This window comes from Nylanderia fulva, unplaced genomic scaffold, assembly GCF_048542155.1.
Source record: "Nylanderia fulva isolate GAGA-0341 unplaced genomic scaffold, ASM4854215v1 Scaffold7, whole genome shotgun sequence".
NCBI classification, from domain to species: domain Eukaryota; kingdom Metazoa; phylum Arthropoda; class Insecta; order Hymenoptera; family Formicidae; genus Nylanderia; species Nylanderia fulva.
This window is the reverse complement of record NW_028190807.1, coordinates 705,544-723,629: the sequence shown is the minus strand read 5'-3', so window position 1 is coordinate 723,629 and position 18,086 is coordinate 705,544. Positions and strand designations below refer to the sequence as shown.

At 34.0% G+C, this 18,086-nt stretch overlaps 3 protein-coding genes across 3 annotated transcripts; 2 read left to right on the top strand and 1 right to left on the bottom strand.

Moving 5' to 3' along the window:
- The first annotated feature begins 646 nt into the window (after positions 1-646).
- Trf (TATA-box binding protein-related factor) lies at positions 647-3,000 on the top strand. The gene is made up of 5 exons (XM_029321217.2): positions 647-876; positions 941-1,047; positions 1,140-1,383; positions 1,477-1,675; positions 1,823-3,000. The coding sequence occupies exons 1-5, from the start codon at positions 778-780 to the stop codon at positions 1,897-1,899; spliced, it is 726 nt and encodes a 241-aa protein (XP_029177050.1). The 5' UTR covers positions 647-777; the 3' UTR covers positions 1,900-3,000.
- A 14-nt stretch (positions 3,001-3,014) lies between these two features.
- On the bottom strand, positions 3,015-6,123 carry 7B2 (Secretogranin_V domain-containing protein 7B2). Its single transcript, XM_029321218.2, has 5 exons — positions 6,064-6,123; positions 5,507-5,596; positions 4,455-4,818; positions 3,642-3,829; positions 3,015-3,537 (listed from the first exon to the last, which is right to left on the bottom strand). The coding sequence occupies exons 2-5, from the start codon at positions 5,576-5,578 to the stop codon at positions 3,466-3,468; spliced, it is 696 nt and encodes a 231-aa protein (XP_029177051.1). The 5' UTR covers positions 5,579-5,596; positions 6,064-6,123; the 3' UTR covers positions 3,015-3,465.
- A 4,857-nt stretch (positions 6,124-10,980) lies between these two features.
- Positions 10,981-17,201, top strand: LOC114945102 (uncharacterized). Its single transcript, XM_085488516.1, has 4 exons — positions 10,981-11,025; positions 12,098-12,543; positions 13,563-15,633; positions 16,353-17,201. Exons 1-4 carry the CDS (start codon positions 10,981-10,983, stop codon positions 17,199-17,201), a joined length of 3,411 nt encoding a protein of 1,136 aa, XP_085344642.1.
- Positions 17,202-18,086: the final 885 nt, after the last annotated feature.

The window sequence follows — 18,086 nt, the reverse complement described above, 5'->3', positions numbered from 1 at the left end:
ATACTTGCTAAACATTGATTAAATAGATGAATTCAGAGTATTTCGATATGAAAATGCGCATATACATACACACATTTATATGTATATATATATATATAAATGCTTGAATAAATACTTAACTAGGTAAAAAAGAAAATCGTCTGTGGAAATAGGATAAAACCGAGAAACATTTTTTATTGAAAAAAAAGAAAGAAGCATATTATCTCAGTCGATTTTTATTAAAATATATGGTTTCTATATTGATTAAATGAGAGTTTGATGTCAAATTACATTTTTTATACATATCTGATTTACTATAAATTCAAAGTATGTATAGCAGTTGTGTGAATATATATATATATAATCTTGAAAGAATCAAGTGAAAATAAGAGAACTGTATATGTATATGTTTATTGTATTTTTATAAAGAGAGACTTAAATTTTAAATATATTTTAATGCATATTATATTTAAAGTAACATTTAAATTAAATTTTTAAAATTATTTAATTGAATGAATTTATACATTTATATATATATTATATTATGTCAAAATATTTTTATAAATATATATAAATATATTTTAAATAAAAAATATAATAAATATATATATATATATATATTGGTTGCATTATCGACGGTAGATAATTTGATAAATTTCGAAATCCTGCGACTGCTCATTCTAGGCCGGTCGAAGCATGCGCTAAGTTAAAGGTTGGGCAATTACTTTCGCTCAAGCACATGTGAGCACGAATACATTATAACTGGAGTGCTTGTTTATAACGTCGATCTCTTGCAAAATGACACAAATCCCGCAGGAGGACAACGAATTAAAAAGATTACTTAATAATCCGGCGAAAAATGCATGCGAAGATGGATCGATGGCTCCACCGTTATCGGTAGGCTATAAAAAACATTCGATTATATGTATACGAAATTTTTTAATACACACGAATCTTGCAGACTAATGTACCGAGGCCAAGCACGTCGCAAAATGTCAATCCACAATCGATGATGAGCGCAATGACACCGGCTAATAGCGCGAAGGATTTTGTGGACCCTTGCTTACAGTTAGTCTTGCAACATATGTTTTATATAAATATACTCTTGTTATGTGTCATGCGTAGCATCCTTTCTTAAAATTAATACATTATGTTTTTAGGAACGTAGTCTCCACAGTTAACTTGCAAACAGAATTAAATCTCACTTATATTAACATAAGAACGAGGAATTCTGAATATAATCCAGCGAGGTTCACCGGACTGATAATGAGAATACGGAATCCAAGAGCAACAGCATTGATCTTTAGTTCGGGCAAATTAGTATGTACAGGTGCGAGAAGTGAAGACGATTCACTTTTGGCAGCAAGAAAATTTGCCAGAATAATCCAGAAGCTTGGTTTCTCTGTAAGTTACATTCAAAGAAACATTTTCTTTTATATATATTTAGAAATAATCTTAAGCTTTTAATTAACGCACTATACTTTTGTATTTTTGCAGGTAAAATTCTGCAATTTCAAAGTACAGAATATTGTTGCAACATGTGACATGAAATTTCCTATTAAATTGGAAGGTTTGTATCGGCAGCATGCTCAGTTCTGCAGCTATGAGCCAGAATTGTATCCCGGTCTGATATACAGAGTGTTATTACCTAGAGTGGTATTACTGATATTCGTGAATGGTAAAGTTGTATTAACAGGTATGTCTGAATGTCTATTTTAGCTTATAATAAATATTATAGAGAAGAAAAGATTCTATCAAAAATTAGCTTATAATATATATATATATATATATATATATATATATATTATAAGCTAATTTTTTATAAATTTGTTATATTTTGCAGGAGCGAAAAATAGATCTGAATTAAGAAGTGCGTTAGATATTTTATATCCAGTATTCCAACAATACAGAAAGTATTAATTAAGATATAATCTGTTTGTGGACACAACAAATTGCTACAAATAAAATAAATACATAACAATGTAAATATATAAAGATAGAAAAATTAATTGTATGACAAAGAAATAATAATTAAGTATCTATAGTTAAAAATTTAGATAAGAGTATTATGTACCTTATCTGTATGACAGTGTATGAGATGAAAGGAAATAAGATTGTATTTTGTACATTTGTATAATAATCTACATCTGAGTAATATCTTTTATATGATATGAGATGATGAAACATTATGATTAATGATATAAAACAGATGTGTGGTTTGATATGTCTATGTATTCTGTGATTTTATGTAATACACAATTTATAATTTAGACACACAAAGGTTGGACGTTCACTATCAACATTTTGTCGATTGATTAATTTAAGTTAGCATTAAAAAACTATTAGTATTATTATGAAAGTGCTTATAATTAACTTTATATCGACTCGGTTAAAAAGCAAAAGATAGCTCGATGACTTTGACAAAAGTATTAAATTGACTCTGTATTAAATGACTGTATTGATAAAAAAGACCATTGATTCTGTAAAAAATTTATAGATTTTTTGTATTTTATATAGTTATTATATGTATAATATATATTTATTAAATTATTAATTTTTTATTATAAATATTAAGTTTAGTCGATGAAAAGTTGATAGTATACACACGTCCAGCCTTAGTAATTCTGATTAGGCAAGATTAAGAACATTTATGTTTCTTGTTAAAATATATATTTCAGAGACTTTACACGATAATGAAAATAAACATTATATATATCTCGATATATTAAAATAAAATATAATTTTTAAACAGAATAATGCATATGTCATACGTAGACAGTTTATACAGTGTTTACTATACCAGGATTATTTTTATATATGAGTATATGTCGACATTTACATAACAGTAATAGATCTTTCTTTATGTAAAATTTGAATGTAAATATTTGGATATGTAAAGTTTAATGGAGCATTCAATCGTTATCGAATACAGATGTTTTATAGATATTGCGAAATATTTTCGAATTCTGCAAACCTTACAAAACATCTTTTATGCATCCCCATGGATTGAAAGAATATCAATATATGTCGAAAAATTGATCGCATGAACTGTAGTCTTTATAATGTTAAAATGTATACACATTTATATGTATCTGACAAAATCTCTATACATATCAACAGCTCTATGAGAAGAAAATGTATATGTATGTGTATATATCTATATATATTTATTTTAATACCCGCTGTTAAATAGCCATAGTGGTCCATTTAAGAACTTTGTTCGTGCATCATCAGACTTGGAAAACGTACAACATTTCACAATGTTTGACGCTTTAACGCTGCGTAAATGCGTGTATATTTTGTTTATTATCTGATTAGGCGACACAACTATTATCTGATCACGTTTATGTTAATCGAATTAAAAGCCCCATTTTTTTAGATTTTCAATTTTCTCTCATTGTCAGTGTATTTTTAATAATAATGAAGTATATATATGTTTCCATTTTCTCCTCGAGCGATCTCGCACACGTTTACATAGTCTCTAAATTAATCGACCACATGTATACCCTTCTTCGCAGCTATCGGTAGTTTCTCCCCTTGAAGGAATAGATTATCTTCCTGGAAGAAATGTCAATGTAATTTTAATGTTTAATTTTTTTCTATGTATAAAGATACTTTTTGCAAAAGTGTTCGCAGAAATTAACACGGAGTGTCTCAGTTACCTGGAATTGTTCGACGATTTGATCGAAATCGGAATTCGTAATTTGCACATTGGACAGACCGTTGCTGTTCCCGGCATCGTTGGAGCACTCCAACATGTGTTCTGTATCGCACATGCAGTCCTGCGCGCTTTGATAATCCCGGCTAAATGCCGCGGTGTTCTCGAAATTGGTCAGACAGTTGTTCTCGCCTGTAAGTAAACATTTCCAATATGTTCTCTATGCAAAATTATCATTTTTCCTGAGATTTTGTTTAAGAAAAAACAAACATTTCCCATTATGTTTTTAAATATTAAAGCTCAACAACTATGATGTCATAAACGAGAAAACACACACTAAAAATTAATTCTTAGATGCCGTTTCAAAAAAAAAAAATTCCAATGAAATAGCACTTTAGATAGCTTTACACACTCTTAGAATATATTTTTATTTAAAAGTGGCATCTAACAATAAGAATATTCAGCGTGTGCTTTCTCGCTTCTGACATCACAATCCAACGTGGCCACTTTAGAAATTTGGAAGATATAGAACAGAGTGTACACATATACTTTAGATTTTTATTTTTAATTGTTTTATAAATTTCAAACAAAAAATTATTTGGTCGACAATTATAAAATTATTTAAAATTAAAAAAATTAAAATATTAAAATCCAGGAGGGGAAAAATCCAGGGGACTAAAATCCAGTAGTCGAAAAAAATAATGTAAGTCTGAGAAGCATAGATATAGAGTAGAATTTTTACAGAATAATTTTATAGAATTAGAAAAATTTCGTAGCATATCTTGATTTTATCGAGATTAAAGATGAATTTACTCACTCGTGTATCCGACTGGACAGGGATTCGGAGGGGTGCAATAAGCCGGCAAGGGATTTTCCGTCTTCTCGTCCTTGATCCCCTTCAGGCCGGCCTGAATCCTGTGTCTGTCGTTGCCCTTATTATTATTATTATTATTATTAATACGATGATGACTCCATAAAGTGCTATGTTGCAGATACTCCTGATCCCGTATACTCGGATTCGGATTCAGCGTGTCCATGCCGTCGTAATCGGTTGGCAACTCCAGGGGTAGTTCCTTCACCTTCTCCGGATATTCCAGGTACGGGTCGCCCGCGTTAGCGAGCTCATTTCCCATCTGATTGATCAGTTCTCGCAGAAGGGCATCGGTCAATAGACTTTCCTCCTATAACCGTATTACACGTAAAAACAGAAATTACTTCTCCCTGTCGCGGTAAAAAAAATTTTATATATAATTATATATAAATAATTGTACGATTATGCATATAATCGTAAAATTATATGTGAAATATGTCTATTTTTATACATAATTATATAAATGTATATATAAATTATAAGGATTCTTATATAATCATGTCAAATTATATATGAAACATATATATTTATATTGTATATTAAGAAATACTTATTTATTATATATATATAAAGCATTTTTATCTAATTATGTATGGACATAATTTATATATAATTTTGCGATTATATGCATAATTTTATATATTTCTATATAATTTTATACAGTTATATATAAACAAATTTTTACCGGGGTGAAACCGAATGGCTGATTGACTTCTTTGAGATGTGCAATTGTGTCTCTCATTTACGGATTTTTATTTATTTTAATTGGTACAAGGAATAATTAGAGGCTATATCGGGAATCTTTTCAGAATTGTAAATCTCCTTGTTCTTAATTGAGATATGTACATATGTAGGAATGATTTCAAGGGAAAAAGTAGAGTCGAGAAATTTCAATTATCACTCGCGCTGACTTCGAAGATCAAGTTTTGTTTCACAGAAATAAATTCCTTTCACTTTAATTCACCCACATTTTCATTCCAGGGTATTCTCATAATTACCTTGATCGAGGGCAAATAGACGTTCGCCTGTGCAGCAACAACGATCGAGAGGGATAGAATGTAGTACAGCATGATGATGGATATTGCACACTAAAAAAGGAGCATGACGTAATATTATCAAGTAACATATAATAATTTGTATATTATTTTACATTATATTTTTATAGTATATTATTTTAATATTATATTTTTATATTATATTATATAATATTTATATTTTTTTCATATTATATTTTCTATATTTTTATAAATATATATAAAAATATAAAAATATATAATACAATATATAAAAAATTATTAGCATTTTTATACAAAAAATATGATCGCAACCACATATATTATATATAACATTTCAGTATCAATCTGACAATTTATGAGATCCAATTTCTCGTACGACGAGTTTCTCTCGCTATCTCTAGCTAGTCTCGATTCTCTCGGAGCGCGTTAATTAACGTAGCTGTATATATTTGAAATAGAAAACGAGCGAACGCGCGCCATGGCAGAGGGGATGGAGCCGTTTCACTTGTTTTTCCCCTTACGACGATATTAAAACTCACCGGCTGACCGGTCGACGAAGTGGCTCGCGACAACAAGGGGCAACCCCGAAGCAGAAATGCGGAGCAGAAGATGTCCTCCAGAGGAGAGAGAGACGCCGGTCTTCGCACACGCGTGTATCCACCTCCTCGTCGACGTCGTCGTCGTGGTGGTCGTCGTCGTCGTCGTCGTCGTCGTCGTCGCGACGAGCGCCATTCGCGGTTCCCGCGAGTACCAGAGTATTGATTTTACCCTTTTTCCCATCTCGTCGTGTAGTCGAGTTTTCCCCCTCGTTTACGACCACGTTCCGACGACGTGTCACGTCGCCTACATACGGCTGCGGCCGATCCTCCCGGCCAGCCAATCCACATTTGCGGAATCGGGTCGCTGCCAAAGGTCACCCGACGTGACCGATGTGCGTCACGTGGCCACGGGGAATGGGGGCTTACCTTTTGGTAGCGATAGATGCGGAACGCGCTGATGAATGGCACTGATACGATACACTTCGAGCTATATAGATATACGAGAAACGCGTCGTTTACTTTTTTTTACATGTATATGTCAGACGTGGATTTTTTTTAATTAACGCAGGGAATAATTTCTGCACATAATATTTACAGGACAAAAATAGATATATGTATTCTAATATATATTGTATGTAGGAAAAGATATATGTAATTTAAAATTTCTATCATGTACGAAGTATTCATAAAGTTGCATGACTTTTTTTTCAGTCAACTCGACTCGAGGCGAATCTTGCGATATTTTTTCGAATGTATGAAAGATGTGCGAATATTGAAATTTTCCCTGCTATTGCTGGCAGTTTTCTTTTTAATTTTGGTACATAATTAAAAAATGCAAATAATTGACACTAAAAATATATATATCTTTTCTCGATGCAAAATATCATCCGATTAATTAATTAATAACGTATCGGTTATATCCGCTTACCTAAATGACATTCATGAGCAACGTTACCGGGTAAATGTGATTTGTGTGCAGGACACGTCGTTCGTATAATCCGATATAAAAGCCACAGCTCTCTCTCTCTCTCTCTCTCTTTCTCGTATCCTGAAGTTTCTGTCTAGCGGCTATAAAGTTCATAAAGTATACGAGGTCGTTTTGTTTCGTACGCGGACAACGAAACGCGCGAGTTAACGTCATAAAGGATGTAATTTCTTCTCGCAGAGCAACATTCTCCCTCCGAAAGTGAATAATGTCGTTTCCTTAACTGCGCGTTTCTTCACTTCCGGGGATTAACCGCATACTAATCTCCCTACAAATTTTTATGTAGTAATTTTTTTAACGCAATATGTAAAAGGAAGAAGGATGATTTGTCAAGGTAAAACACTTCGAGAGAGAGAAAAATTATTCTCTTCAATTTGAATTCGTAAATTCAATTTAATATTAAAATACAGGACATTTTTTCTTTTTATTTATGATTGTTTTAGCAGGAAATAAAAATACAGATCAGAAAAAAATAAAGACAAAAGTAAACAAAGTTGGCAGAAAATGTCAGAGTTACATAAAATTGTTGGAGATTCATCCCTCATCCCTCTCGTAATTTCCATATATCGCTTGCTCTGCTCGACATAAGTGTTCCTCGCGTAAAATTTCTTCAAAATTTGAGGAAGGATAAAAAGTAGGAAATTTTATAAAGGCTCGGTGAACCGATATACAGCGGCAATCGTTTGTCAGGCCGACACTTTCATTAAGCGTATCGGTTATATAGGAGGGTTTAAATACGAAATACAGAGGGAGAGGAAATGGAAGATCAAAAGATCCTTCCCTCGTTGTTACGGTCGCATACAAACGTCCATTAATCGTTTGCGCTCATTGCGTGCCGACAACTCAATTTTCAAAATCAAATTTTATCCCCTCCGCTTCTCTACAAATTGATTATATTAATTATAATTCTATTATAAAATATATATTGTATATTATATATTATACAATATATAATATATTATATTATATATTATAAAATATATTGTATATTATGATGTATATCATATAATATATATTATATATATATATAGTATATATCAGAAATATATTTAAAAATCGGAATTTTTTTTGTTCTTATACAATATATATTATATATTTTATAATATATAATATAATATATTATATATTATACAATATATAATATACTATATTATATATTATAAAATATATTGTATATTATAATGTATATCATATAATATATATTATATAATATATTATATATATAGTATATATCAGAAATATATTTAAAAATCGAAATTTTTTTTGTTCTATTAAAATTTTCAGTGGTTTAACTTTTTTTTTAAGTTTTGACTAAATACTTTCTCTCTTTAAGTTGCGCGTGATACGACATTATTGATTTATTAGCGCGAGGATCGCTAAACCGATCGACAATTTGTCGGACACGAGTATCGAGACATTCTTGAAGCTCCACGAGTGATCTTCAAGCATGAAAAGAAGTCTCAGAGTCTCCCGATGCCGAAGATTCCTGCACACAGTCTGAATTAAATTACACATCCCGTTCGAATTATTCCGAGTTTACCGCGCTAATCGCACCTTGCGTTTATTTTTATTTTTTTTTTTAACGCGAGATAATGATTACAGATATCGTCCGGTGGAATCGAGGGGGTTGATAACACAACGTAACCGGAAGCGAAGATCGCGGCGAAGCCAACCGACCGTGCTTATCGTAGGCACGATATTTCATGCTTAATGTACGGATGGATCGATGATGGAACCTACCGTGGACGTATCCGGTCGACGATATGCTCCCGTTACTTTATTTAGGTTTCCGGATATCACTTCGATGTATATTTATACTGCTGTGTGGTGAAAATTTCGCCCGCGCGCGATAAACCGCAACAGTTGCACGCAAAATATTCTGTACATCTCTCGAGCACATCAGTTTGTTCGGAAGCTGCGCGAGCCGCGATTCGACGAAAGCTCTCGGCAGCAATTACATATATTCGGATATGTGACGAACTGTCACGTCATTAAAATTGTCAGAGTCCTAAATTGCATAGTCGAGAGATGAAGGATTTATCTCCCGAATAATTAATAGCTCCGCAAAACTGTCAATTCCAACGTTAACAATCGTGTAAGTCTCACTTCATTATTACCTGTCTCTTTCTCTTTATTCCGTTGCGTATACAAGGTGTCCCAAAACTCATAATTAACCTTTCAGGAACGGAATCCTGGGATCATTCGGGAACGATTTTTTCCTCAGCGGAAATGTCGAGGGATGTCATCGTTTTTTGCATGTTCCCAATTTTTGTATCCCATCATGTATTTTTGTGACTCACAATATACCTTAAATTAAAGTATTATAAATTCTACTTGAAATTAATTGAAGAATGTGCTTTAATATTTTATTTCTACAAGGCTTAGTTTGTGCAAAAAATTCATTTTTAAAAAATTACTGGTGCCTCGACATTTTCGCATATGATCCCAGGAATTTGAAGATTAATTGACTTTCGGGACACCCTATAGTATAAATAAATAAATAGCAAAAAATGGCTATTTTTTTAACAATAAGGGGCGTAATTAACACGAAGGTGGATCTCGCGATTCAAGGATGTTCTAGCGTCAGGAACATCTCGGAATTCCTCTGTCGGCGCGATTGCGGGCAGAGGGTGCAAGGGGGCGAAGGGGGTGAAAGGGGGGCGGCAAATGCCGCGTGCGTGGTCGGCACTCTCTGCGTGGGGTTGTTACGCTCTCTCCTCCGTTTCTCTCTCTCTCTCTCTCTTTCTCTCGCCGGTCGCGAGTATTGATCTCCGCCCGGAGGCCGCTACGTGAATGGGTTACCGGCTGTCTCGCACCGTATCGCAGAATTTTCGGTCGGTCCTCATCTCCCCGTCCTCGAGAGATCTCTCTGCTTCCCCTTCCTCGTTCTTGAGCTACCCTCACGATAGGGAGCCTTTGTATATTTCGCTGCTGGCCACCGGTATCAACACGCGTCACGCGTACTCTTATCGCGGATAATATTATATATCCTAGGTAGAAGCCCGGAACAAAATTTTTGTATATAATTATATATAAATAATTGTATAATTATATATGCATATGATCGTAAAATGATATGTGAAATATGTCAATTTTTATATAAATTTATTATATAAATTATAAGGGTTCATATATAATTATATGTCAAATTATATATGAAATATATATTTATATATATGAAGAAACACTTATTTATTATATACTATATATATTTAAATTTATCTAACTATATATAAAAAGCACTTTTGTCTAATTATGTGTGGACATATTTTATATATAATTTTGCGATTATATGTATAACTTTATATATTTCTATATATGTAATTTTATATTGTTATATATAAAAAATTTTTTATTTAAAACTCGTATAATGACATCACTGATGACGTCACTTAAAATTCATTTTGGAAAAATTTTTTTTTATATTATACAATTATAATAATATATATATATATACATATACATAGAATAGATATATATGCATACTTAATATACAAATTTTATTACAATTATTTATAACATATATGTATATATAATTATTTATTTGTTCTATTGTTCAGACATATTTTAATAATATATTCAAGCAACATAAATTATATAAAAATTATATAAAGCGATTATCTTTTATTGGGGAGCTTTAAATTTCTGATTCCTTTTGTCATCTTTAAATTATTTTTGTTCAGATAACTTTTAAGTGATAAATAAAATCACGATGACGTCATTATGAGTTTTATGTTCTGGGATGAGATACGATGTACAGGATCGAATGTACAGGAATAAAAAAAGAGAAAAAGAGAGAGTGGGTGCGGATTGCCTTTTTATCGCACGTAGAGGAATAACATGTAGCTCGTTTGATGAAAAAAAGGCGATTTTTATTTAAATACTCTCTCTATTTTATAATAAAAAATAATCAAATTGTTTTTATCCCCCTAATGTTCAACGTCATCATTCGAGCTTTAGATTTATCCGAAAGACCCGTAAATTAACTTTATTAAAAGTTGATCCGATATCAAATTATTGTGTATATAAATTTTTTTTCGTTTTATTATTTTCTCTTTTATTTTAAGGGTTTTATGTAATACATATATACACTATGTCATTCTCGTAATGGCAAATATTAGCATATTTAGCGAGTCCGCGTGCGGTAGTGATAATAAAGTTAAGCAGTTTAACTGAAGGCAAAATACGCGACAAATTGTCTCGTATAATTGCGTCTTAAAGATTATATAAGGATCCAATGCACATATTACAATTTGTGATTATCATAAATACCAAATATTTAATATTACTTATATATGTAAGTATAACTGTACAGATGTGTATAAAACTGTGAACATAGGAAAAGAATTTAACCAGCTGACACAATTCTTGATCGAATCCATCTTCAAAGTATCACGGCTAGGAATTGACAGTGACATTTCTAGAGGTTGTGTACATACATACATACATTTGTTGTTAAATATTTAGAATATTTATTATTAGAGGAAATACGTAAAGATTGTTCGATATACGAGGAAAATTACTGTAGAATTTTAATATACTATAATTGTGTGCAAAATTAATCTCAATTAATTATCATGACAGACGACCATCTATGTGTGCCGTGTAGGAATGAACGAACATTATCGGTAATAAAATATTGCTCGTATAATCCACGGTCCAATTACTTTTCAATTAAATCATTAAACAATAAATATGGCAAAATTTCATATTTTTATAATTTATATAAATATTATAATTTATTATTTATTAATTTATTATATTATTATATTTATATATTTTATTATAATTTATTATTATTATTTATTATTTAGTTAATATGATTTAAAACATTTTAATTTTATTAATAATTTTATTAAAATATTTTATTGTTTTATATCAAGTTGTAAAATATGGTGCTCTTTTGCTGTAGTAAACCTATAAAATAAATTACATATGTATGTATACAACTTTTTAAATAATGTCTTAGCTTATCTTTCTCATGTTATAGAAAATATAATATGATTCTGAAATATAAATTTTTTCTCGCACGTCCCGCTTATATTTTAGACAAATTCGTGCGATTTTACGAGCCGAGACGCGACGTTCGATTTAAATACATACGAGCCGTATCTCGACAAGATTCGAGAGATCTTCGTGCCGAGTCTGGAATACAGAATCCATTCCTTGTTGGAAGAATTCGTGTACAGCAGGGATTCTCGATGGGCCGTGCAATTTCCATATTTCAAGAAATTCATCGACGCGATAGTCGCCTGGAGGGATCCTCTAATCAAAGCGACCGAATACGATATCGGGACGATGGAAAGAGCGATAAGAAGTACCGTGAAACGCGTGGCGAGGAACGACCTGGTTTCCTGCTTCCTGGATTCCATTATTCTGTATTATAGATTGAACAAAATCTGCCGCGAACTCGACGCGCTGGGAATCGATGACGATATCCTGCGAAGTCTGAACATGTGGAACTTCGTTAACGACAAGGATCGCGTTTGTTTCACGTACGTGAATTTCTATTATCTAAGTCGCGTCTCTCGATCAGTGTTTGCTGTCTGTTTATCTGAAGAAAATTATATATAGATGATTATCTAGATGAAATTTTCGCGTCATCTTAAAGATGAGATATAAAGACATATAGATGATAAAATATGTATTATCTATCTAAAATGTTAAATGTGTGAATTTCTATTATCTAAAGTCGCATCTCTCGATCAATGTTTGCTGTTTGTGTATCTGAAGAAAATTATATATAAATGATTATCTAGATGAAATTTTCGCGTCATCTTAAAGATAAGATATGAAGACATATAGATGATAAAAATGTGTATTATCTATCTAAAATGTTATCTTTACTAAATTATCTAGAATAATCCCAAGTAGCAAACTGACGTCATTCGATGTCAAAATGTGACGTATGTTTGCTATCTCTCAACCAGGGTTTGCTGTTTGTTTATCTAAATAAAATTATACAAATGATTATCTAGATGAAATTTTGGCGTCATCTGATCTTTATATAGATGATAAAAATATGTATTATTTATATCCTCGTTAAACATCAAAATGTCATTCGACGTCAAAATGACGTACGTTTGCTATTTGGGGTGTTTAAATAATTTGATTTAGTACATAAAAATACTTAATTAAGTAAAAGAACAAGCAGTAAAAAGCGATAAAAATTGATAAATAAAAATATAAATATATATTTACATTCTTTTCTATAACTGTGCGTTAAGCGGTCTTAAAAATAATATTATCTGGAAATTATCTATAGATGAATTGCCATATATATAATTTTATCTTTTATCTAGATTTTATTTAAATCCAAATTTTGATATTTTCATCTCATCTTTATCTAGTCAATTTTAAAGTCATCTAAGCACAACACTGCTCTCGACACGACTATTTAAATCGATAAAATTCCCGTTTAATCAAAAAGTTATTCGCCCACATCGAAATGAACTGATTCCATATCGCCTATTATCATGTAAGGAAAAAAATTGTACCGAGCTTCACTCGATAGGAATCCCGATATGGATTGTAACGTGAGTTCGAAGTCATCCTGCGACGCGAAGGGACAAACCAGATGTGAAAGCGCCATCGAATTAAGGACAAACATCGATTGTCCTCTTGGAAAAAAAATCGAACAACCAACGACGTCGAAATGTTCTCAGATTGTTGACTCGAATCAAGATCTTCAACCAAAAGGAGATGCCTATACACGTGATAAGGAAGCCATAAAGATGAGGAAATTGAAGATGATCGTCCGAAAGACGTATCAGGAAGATTGCAACACATTTTCCGGATCTGTCGTCACCTGCCTGGGTCTACCTTGCAAGCCACGTGATTTAATTGAGCGAATCTTCGAGGCTGATCCACCTTTGGCCGAATCCTGCCTGATAGTGATGAAGCGGAGATTTCTGATGAACATATACAACGTTTGCTCGTGTCTCAACGATCTTCTCCAGAAATTAGACGTCGAGTTTGCGAGAACGTTGCATCTCAATTGCGAGATACATCCCGGATATGTCGGTTTCAGGTTGAGAGGCCGCAAGGTCAACAAGTTCGTCGCCAGGATTCCGATATGTCAAAATGTTCGCAGACGTACGATTCAACGGGGCTCCGTCGTCTCGACTCGCAGCTCGAGTTTAAGTAGGGATGCTGAAGAAGGATCAAAGTGCTCCGAACGATGCGACAATGAGGGTAAAAATTTGCACGATACACTCTCATGTGTTGACGAAGAGAGCGAAGAAGAGGATGACACTTGCTGTTCTCCAGCGGATCGAGATTTCAAAGACACGATAATGTCGCGAAACGAGTGTCTTCAGGATCTTACGACCATTGCTGAAGAAACGTGCAACGTGACACCGAACATTGATAACTCGGGAGAAACAGATGAAAATTGTCACGAGATCTCTTTGGATTCGATGGAACTCGAAAACTGCCAAAAAAGTGAAGAGATGAAATGCGAAGGGAAAATTTGGACGAATGACGACTCGAGTTCGTCGTCGGAGAATCTCGTCGAAATGAATCGCGGAATCGAGGAAATTCCCAGCGACAAAGAACCCTCGAAATGCGACTGTCAAACTCGATCATTGGACAGAGAGCCGAATTTGGAAGATTGCAATGCTCATTCGTGCAGTATCGCGTCATTCCAGGACTCCGAGCGCGACAAACAGCTGGTGGAATTGAGCTGCAATCGTTCCTTGGACAACGACATCATCGCGATCGATGAACGATTGGAGGACGATGATTCGTTAAATTCTGCGCGGCCGGAAATTGGAGACTCCGCGAGTCATCGCGATGATTTCATGATCATCGATAGCATTCCGGGCGTCATCGCTTCCCTCTTCGAAGCCTCTCGGGAGGATCTTGATGTGATTTCGGTAAAAAGAGCTCTTTCCAATAAGGATTCGTCTGAGGATTCGCTGACGGTTTCCGTTCGAACATCCAGGTTACGAGTGTCATCGAAAGGCATCAACGTGAACGTGAGTCGTCCTCGAACCGTAGTTTGCTCGACATCCGAAGAAGATGCAAGCTTATCCGCGAAGATACGAGACGTTGAAGTGGCGGATAAACTTTCCGCTCCGACGATTTCGCGAAAAGTGCGCGAAATTCCGCGCGATAAGAGGCTCTCCGATAAAACGCGAGGTTTTATTCGGCCATCAAGGGGCGACTCGAAAAGTGTCGATATCTCTGAGGAAAAGCATCTTCGCGCGACTTCTAACCCGGCTCGGTGCTGTAAGTTTATTGCGAGCGAATTCGAAAAGTCTCGCGAGTCGGGAGGAAGATTGTCGAAGCTCCGCGTAAGCTCATCGAATGGTTTTCGCAGTGCAACCTCCTTCACGAGGATCAAATGCGGAACGGCATCGCGTAAGGATCGCTCCGCCAAAGTACGATCGCGAACGATGCTCGTGAAATTTCGCGACTCCATCGACAGGTCTGTCGACAGAATAAAGCGTCTGATTCACGCGAGACTGAGAAAAATCTTGTTCGACGGAACTGAGAGAAATGCTTCGAGAACCTCTTGGAAGGACGAAGAATACTCCGAAGATACTACGAGAGTAAGGACAAGTGGAAGATGCGTCAGACAGGTATACATATATCTTTGTAAAAAATATATAATATATACAGGGTGTCTGGCAATTTTTCCTCAACAAAAATATTGAGGCATCAATATTTTCAAGTTATAAGCGATTGAAAATGAAGGGTTTTTCGTCTAAATTAAGCCTTGTGGAAATCAAATATTAACAAAACCACGTTCTCCAATTAATTTCAACTAGAGCTTACTTTAATAAAATTTTAATTTAAAGTTTAGTTATAAAGATACATGGCAAAAATTGAGAATATGCAAAAAGTGATGCCCCTCCTCGACATTTTTGATAAGAAAAAATCGTCTTCAAATACTGAGATCTACTTGTATATTTTCAGAGTGACGCTTTATAACAGACACCCTCTATAGTATAAAAAATGATGTATAACATACAAATATACATATAATATAAAAAAATATATTTACCCTTTGTGAAAAGAAATATCTAAAGATTTTTATACACATTTTAGTTTTTGATTTATTTATAAACGAAATAAGAGATCCTTTTATTCAACATCCAACATAACATAAAATGCAATAATCTAACAATGAAATAATGAATGTTTAAAACAGCTGAAAGACATATAAAAAATATTTATGCAATGAAATATTTAATCTTCAAGATTAAGGTTTAATTATTATTAAATTGTCTTTCGACATTTTAAAATAATTTTTTAAGCTTTAGAATAATTTTGTGTTTTATTTACCCATCTCTAATAGGGCTACAGCATAACTTCGTGCTCAACTTCCAACTGTTGCTACAGACACAGTTGCATTCTATCCTCGCGAGAGTCTTCCAACGTGATTCTATCAATCCGCAGAGATCGACATAGAAAAGGAATGAAGTTTTGCGATCGTAGATTAACCGGTGGCAGAGAAACCCTGTCGACTTTTCGCTCGATCGAAGCTTCTTACGATTCGTTGACTTCCGCAGTCGAGGATCTCGAAGAACGAAAATTGAGCAGAGGCGATAGAAGAAAAAGGCTCGAACGAAGTGTCGCGAAAAACTCTCGCGACTTTAGACAAAATTACACAGGGACAGGTACAACAATTTCCTCGACCGAGGTATCCGGAAACGAGTCGAGGTACCTTCAACATTACGCGATCAACGAACAGCGGGAAAAGACACGTGACGTTAAACGTGACCGAAAACGTAACGATGAAGGAATACGTAACCGATGGAAGAGAGAACATCAAAGATTGGTGTACAGAGAAATACCGATGAAACTCTTCAGCAACGAATCTCTGGGAACGTCATCGTACACTCGGAAAAATCCAAAAAAATCCAAGAACGTGCATAAACAATCTCGATCTGACAGATCGAAGAGGGGATTCGCATTTTCGGGCAAAAATCGGCAGATGGAAAATGTAAAAAATCGTCTGCGTGAAAGACGGGTTATTCAGGTTCTGAATGACGTCTACAACGATTACACAGACGATCTCGATCTGGACTTGAAGTTGCACCTGTTGCGATACGTGGAACTCTGTAAAAATGTGAAGCGCGCGTTGACGAAGACGCTGCGATCGGATTTTTACGAATTTGAGTACCCCATGGCAATTTACGGATGAGTTTGATCGACGTGATAATTTCGTGTCGATGATGTAAAATAATATTGCTAATATATGTCGCGTAATAAAACACTCTCTCAAAACATTTATAGTCGCTGCTAGAATTACCTGGAAACAGCTGCTTGCTCAATCTTTTCCCTCTACGAAATGAAAAATAATAATAATATATTGCATTTCTTTTATTACTTTGTCTTCAGCTTTTATAGAAAATAAAAATTCATCTTTTATACTTTTACAAAAAATAAATCGATTCAAAGAGAAACAGATTAAGCGAGAAAAAGCGTCTGGAGTCCCATAAAATTCTTTTTATATCACGCATATTTCGAACGTGACCGAGATGACGAGATATATTGTTCAAGGTCTCGAATAAAGATGTTGCGGAGCACATTGATCGCGAGCCTCTCAAAGAATATGAAACGAGGGAAGATGGGATTCACGGCTTGAAGTTGTAAATAAAAGTCAGGTCTATACTTGGAAAAAATGTTCTTTGACGAAGGAAATATAGTCTCCTTTTTTCGTGCTTTATTCGAATCATCGAAGGGCTATTGAGCTTCATCCCTCCTTTACGAATTAAATCGTTATTCCCGCGGGCGTTCGTCGACACGTCAGGATGATAGTGAAATCCGAGTTATTTAGGGCGCACCGCCGAAAGAGAAAGATAAAGCATTGTACCAGCCATTGAGAACACAGCCAGCATCCCTGTCCCTCCGGGCAGATCGATATTTCCTGGCAACCACCGGAAAGAGTGTCTATTCCCTTCTCCGCCTCCGATCCCTTCTGTTTGTAACAATGCAAGTCGGAGAATTTGGGGGAAAGTTCTCTCTCTCTCTCTTTCTGTCATTTTTTTTTTAATTTTCAGCATCCATTTTTATTCTTTCTTATGGA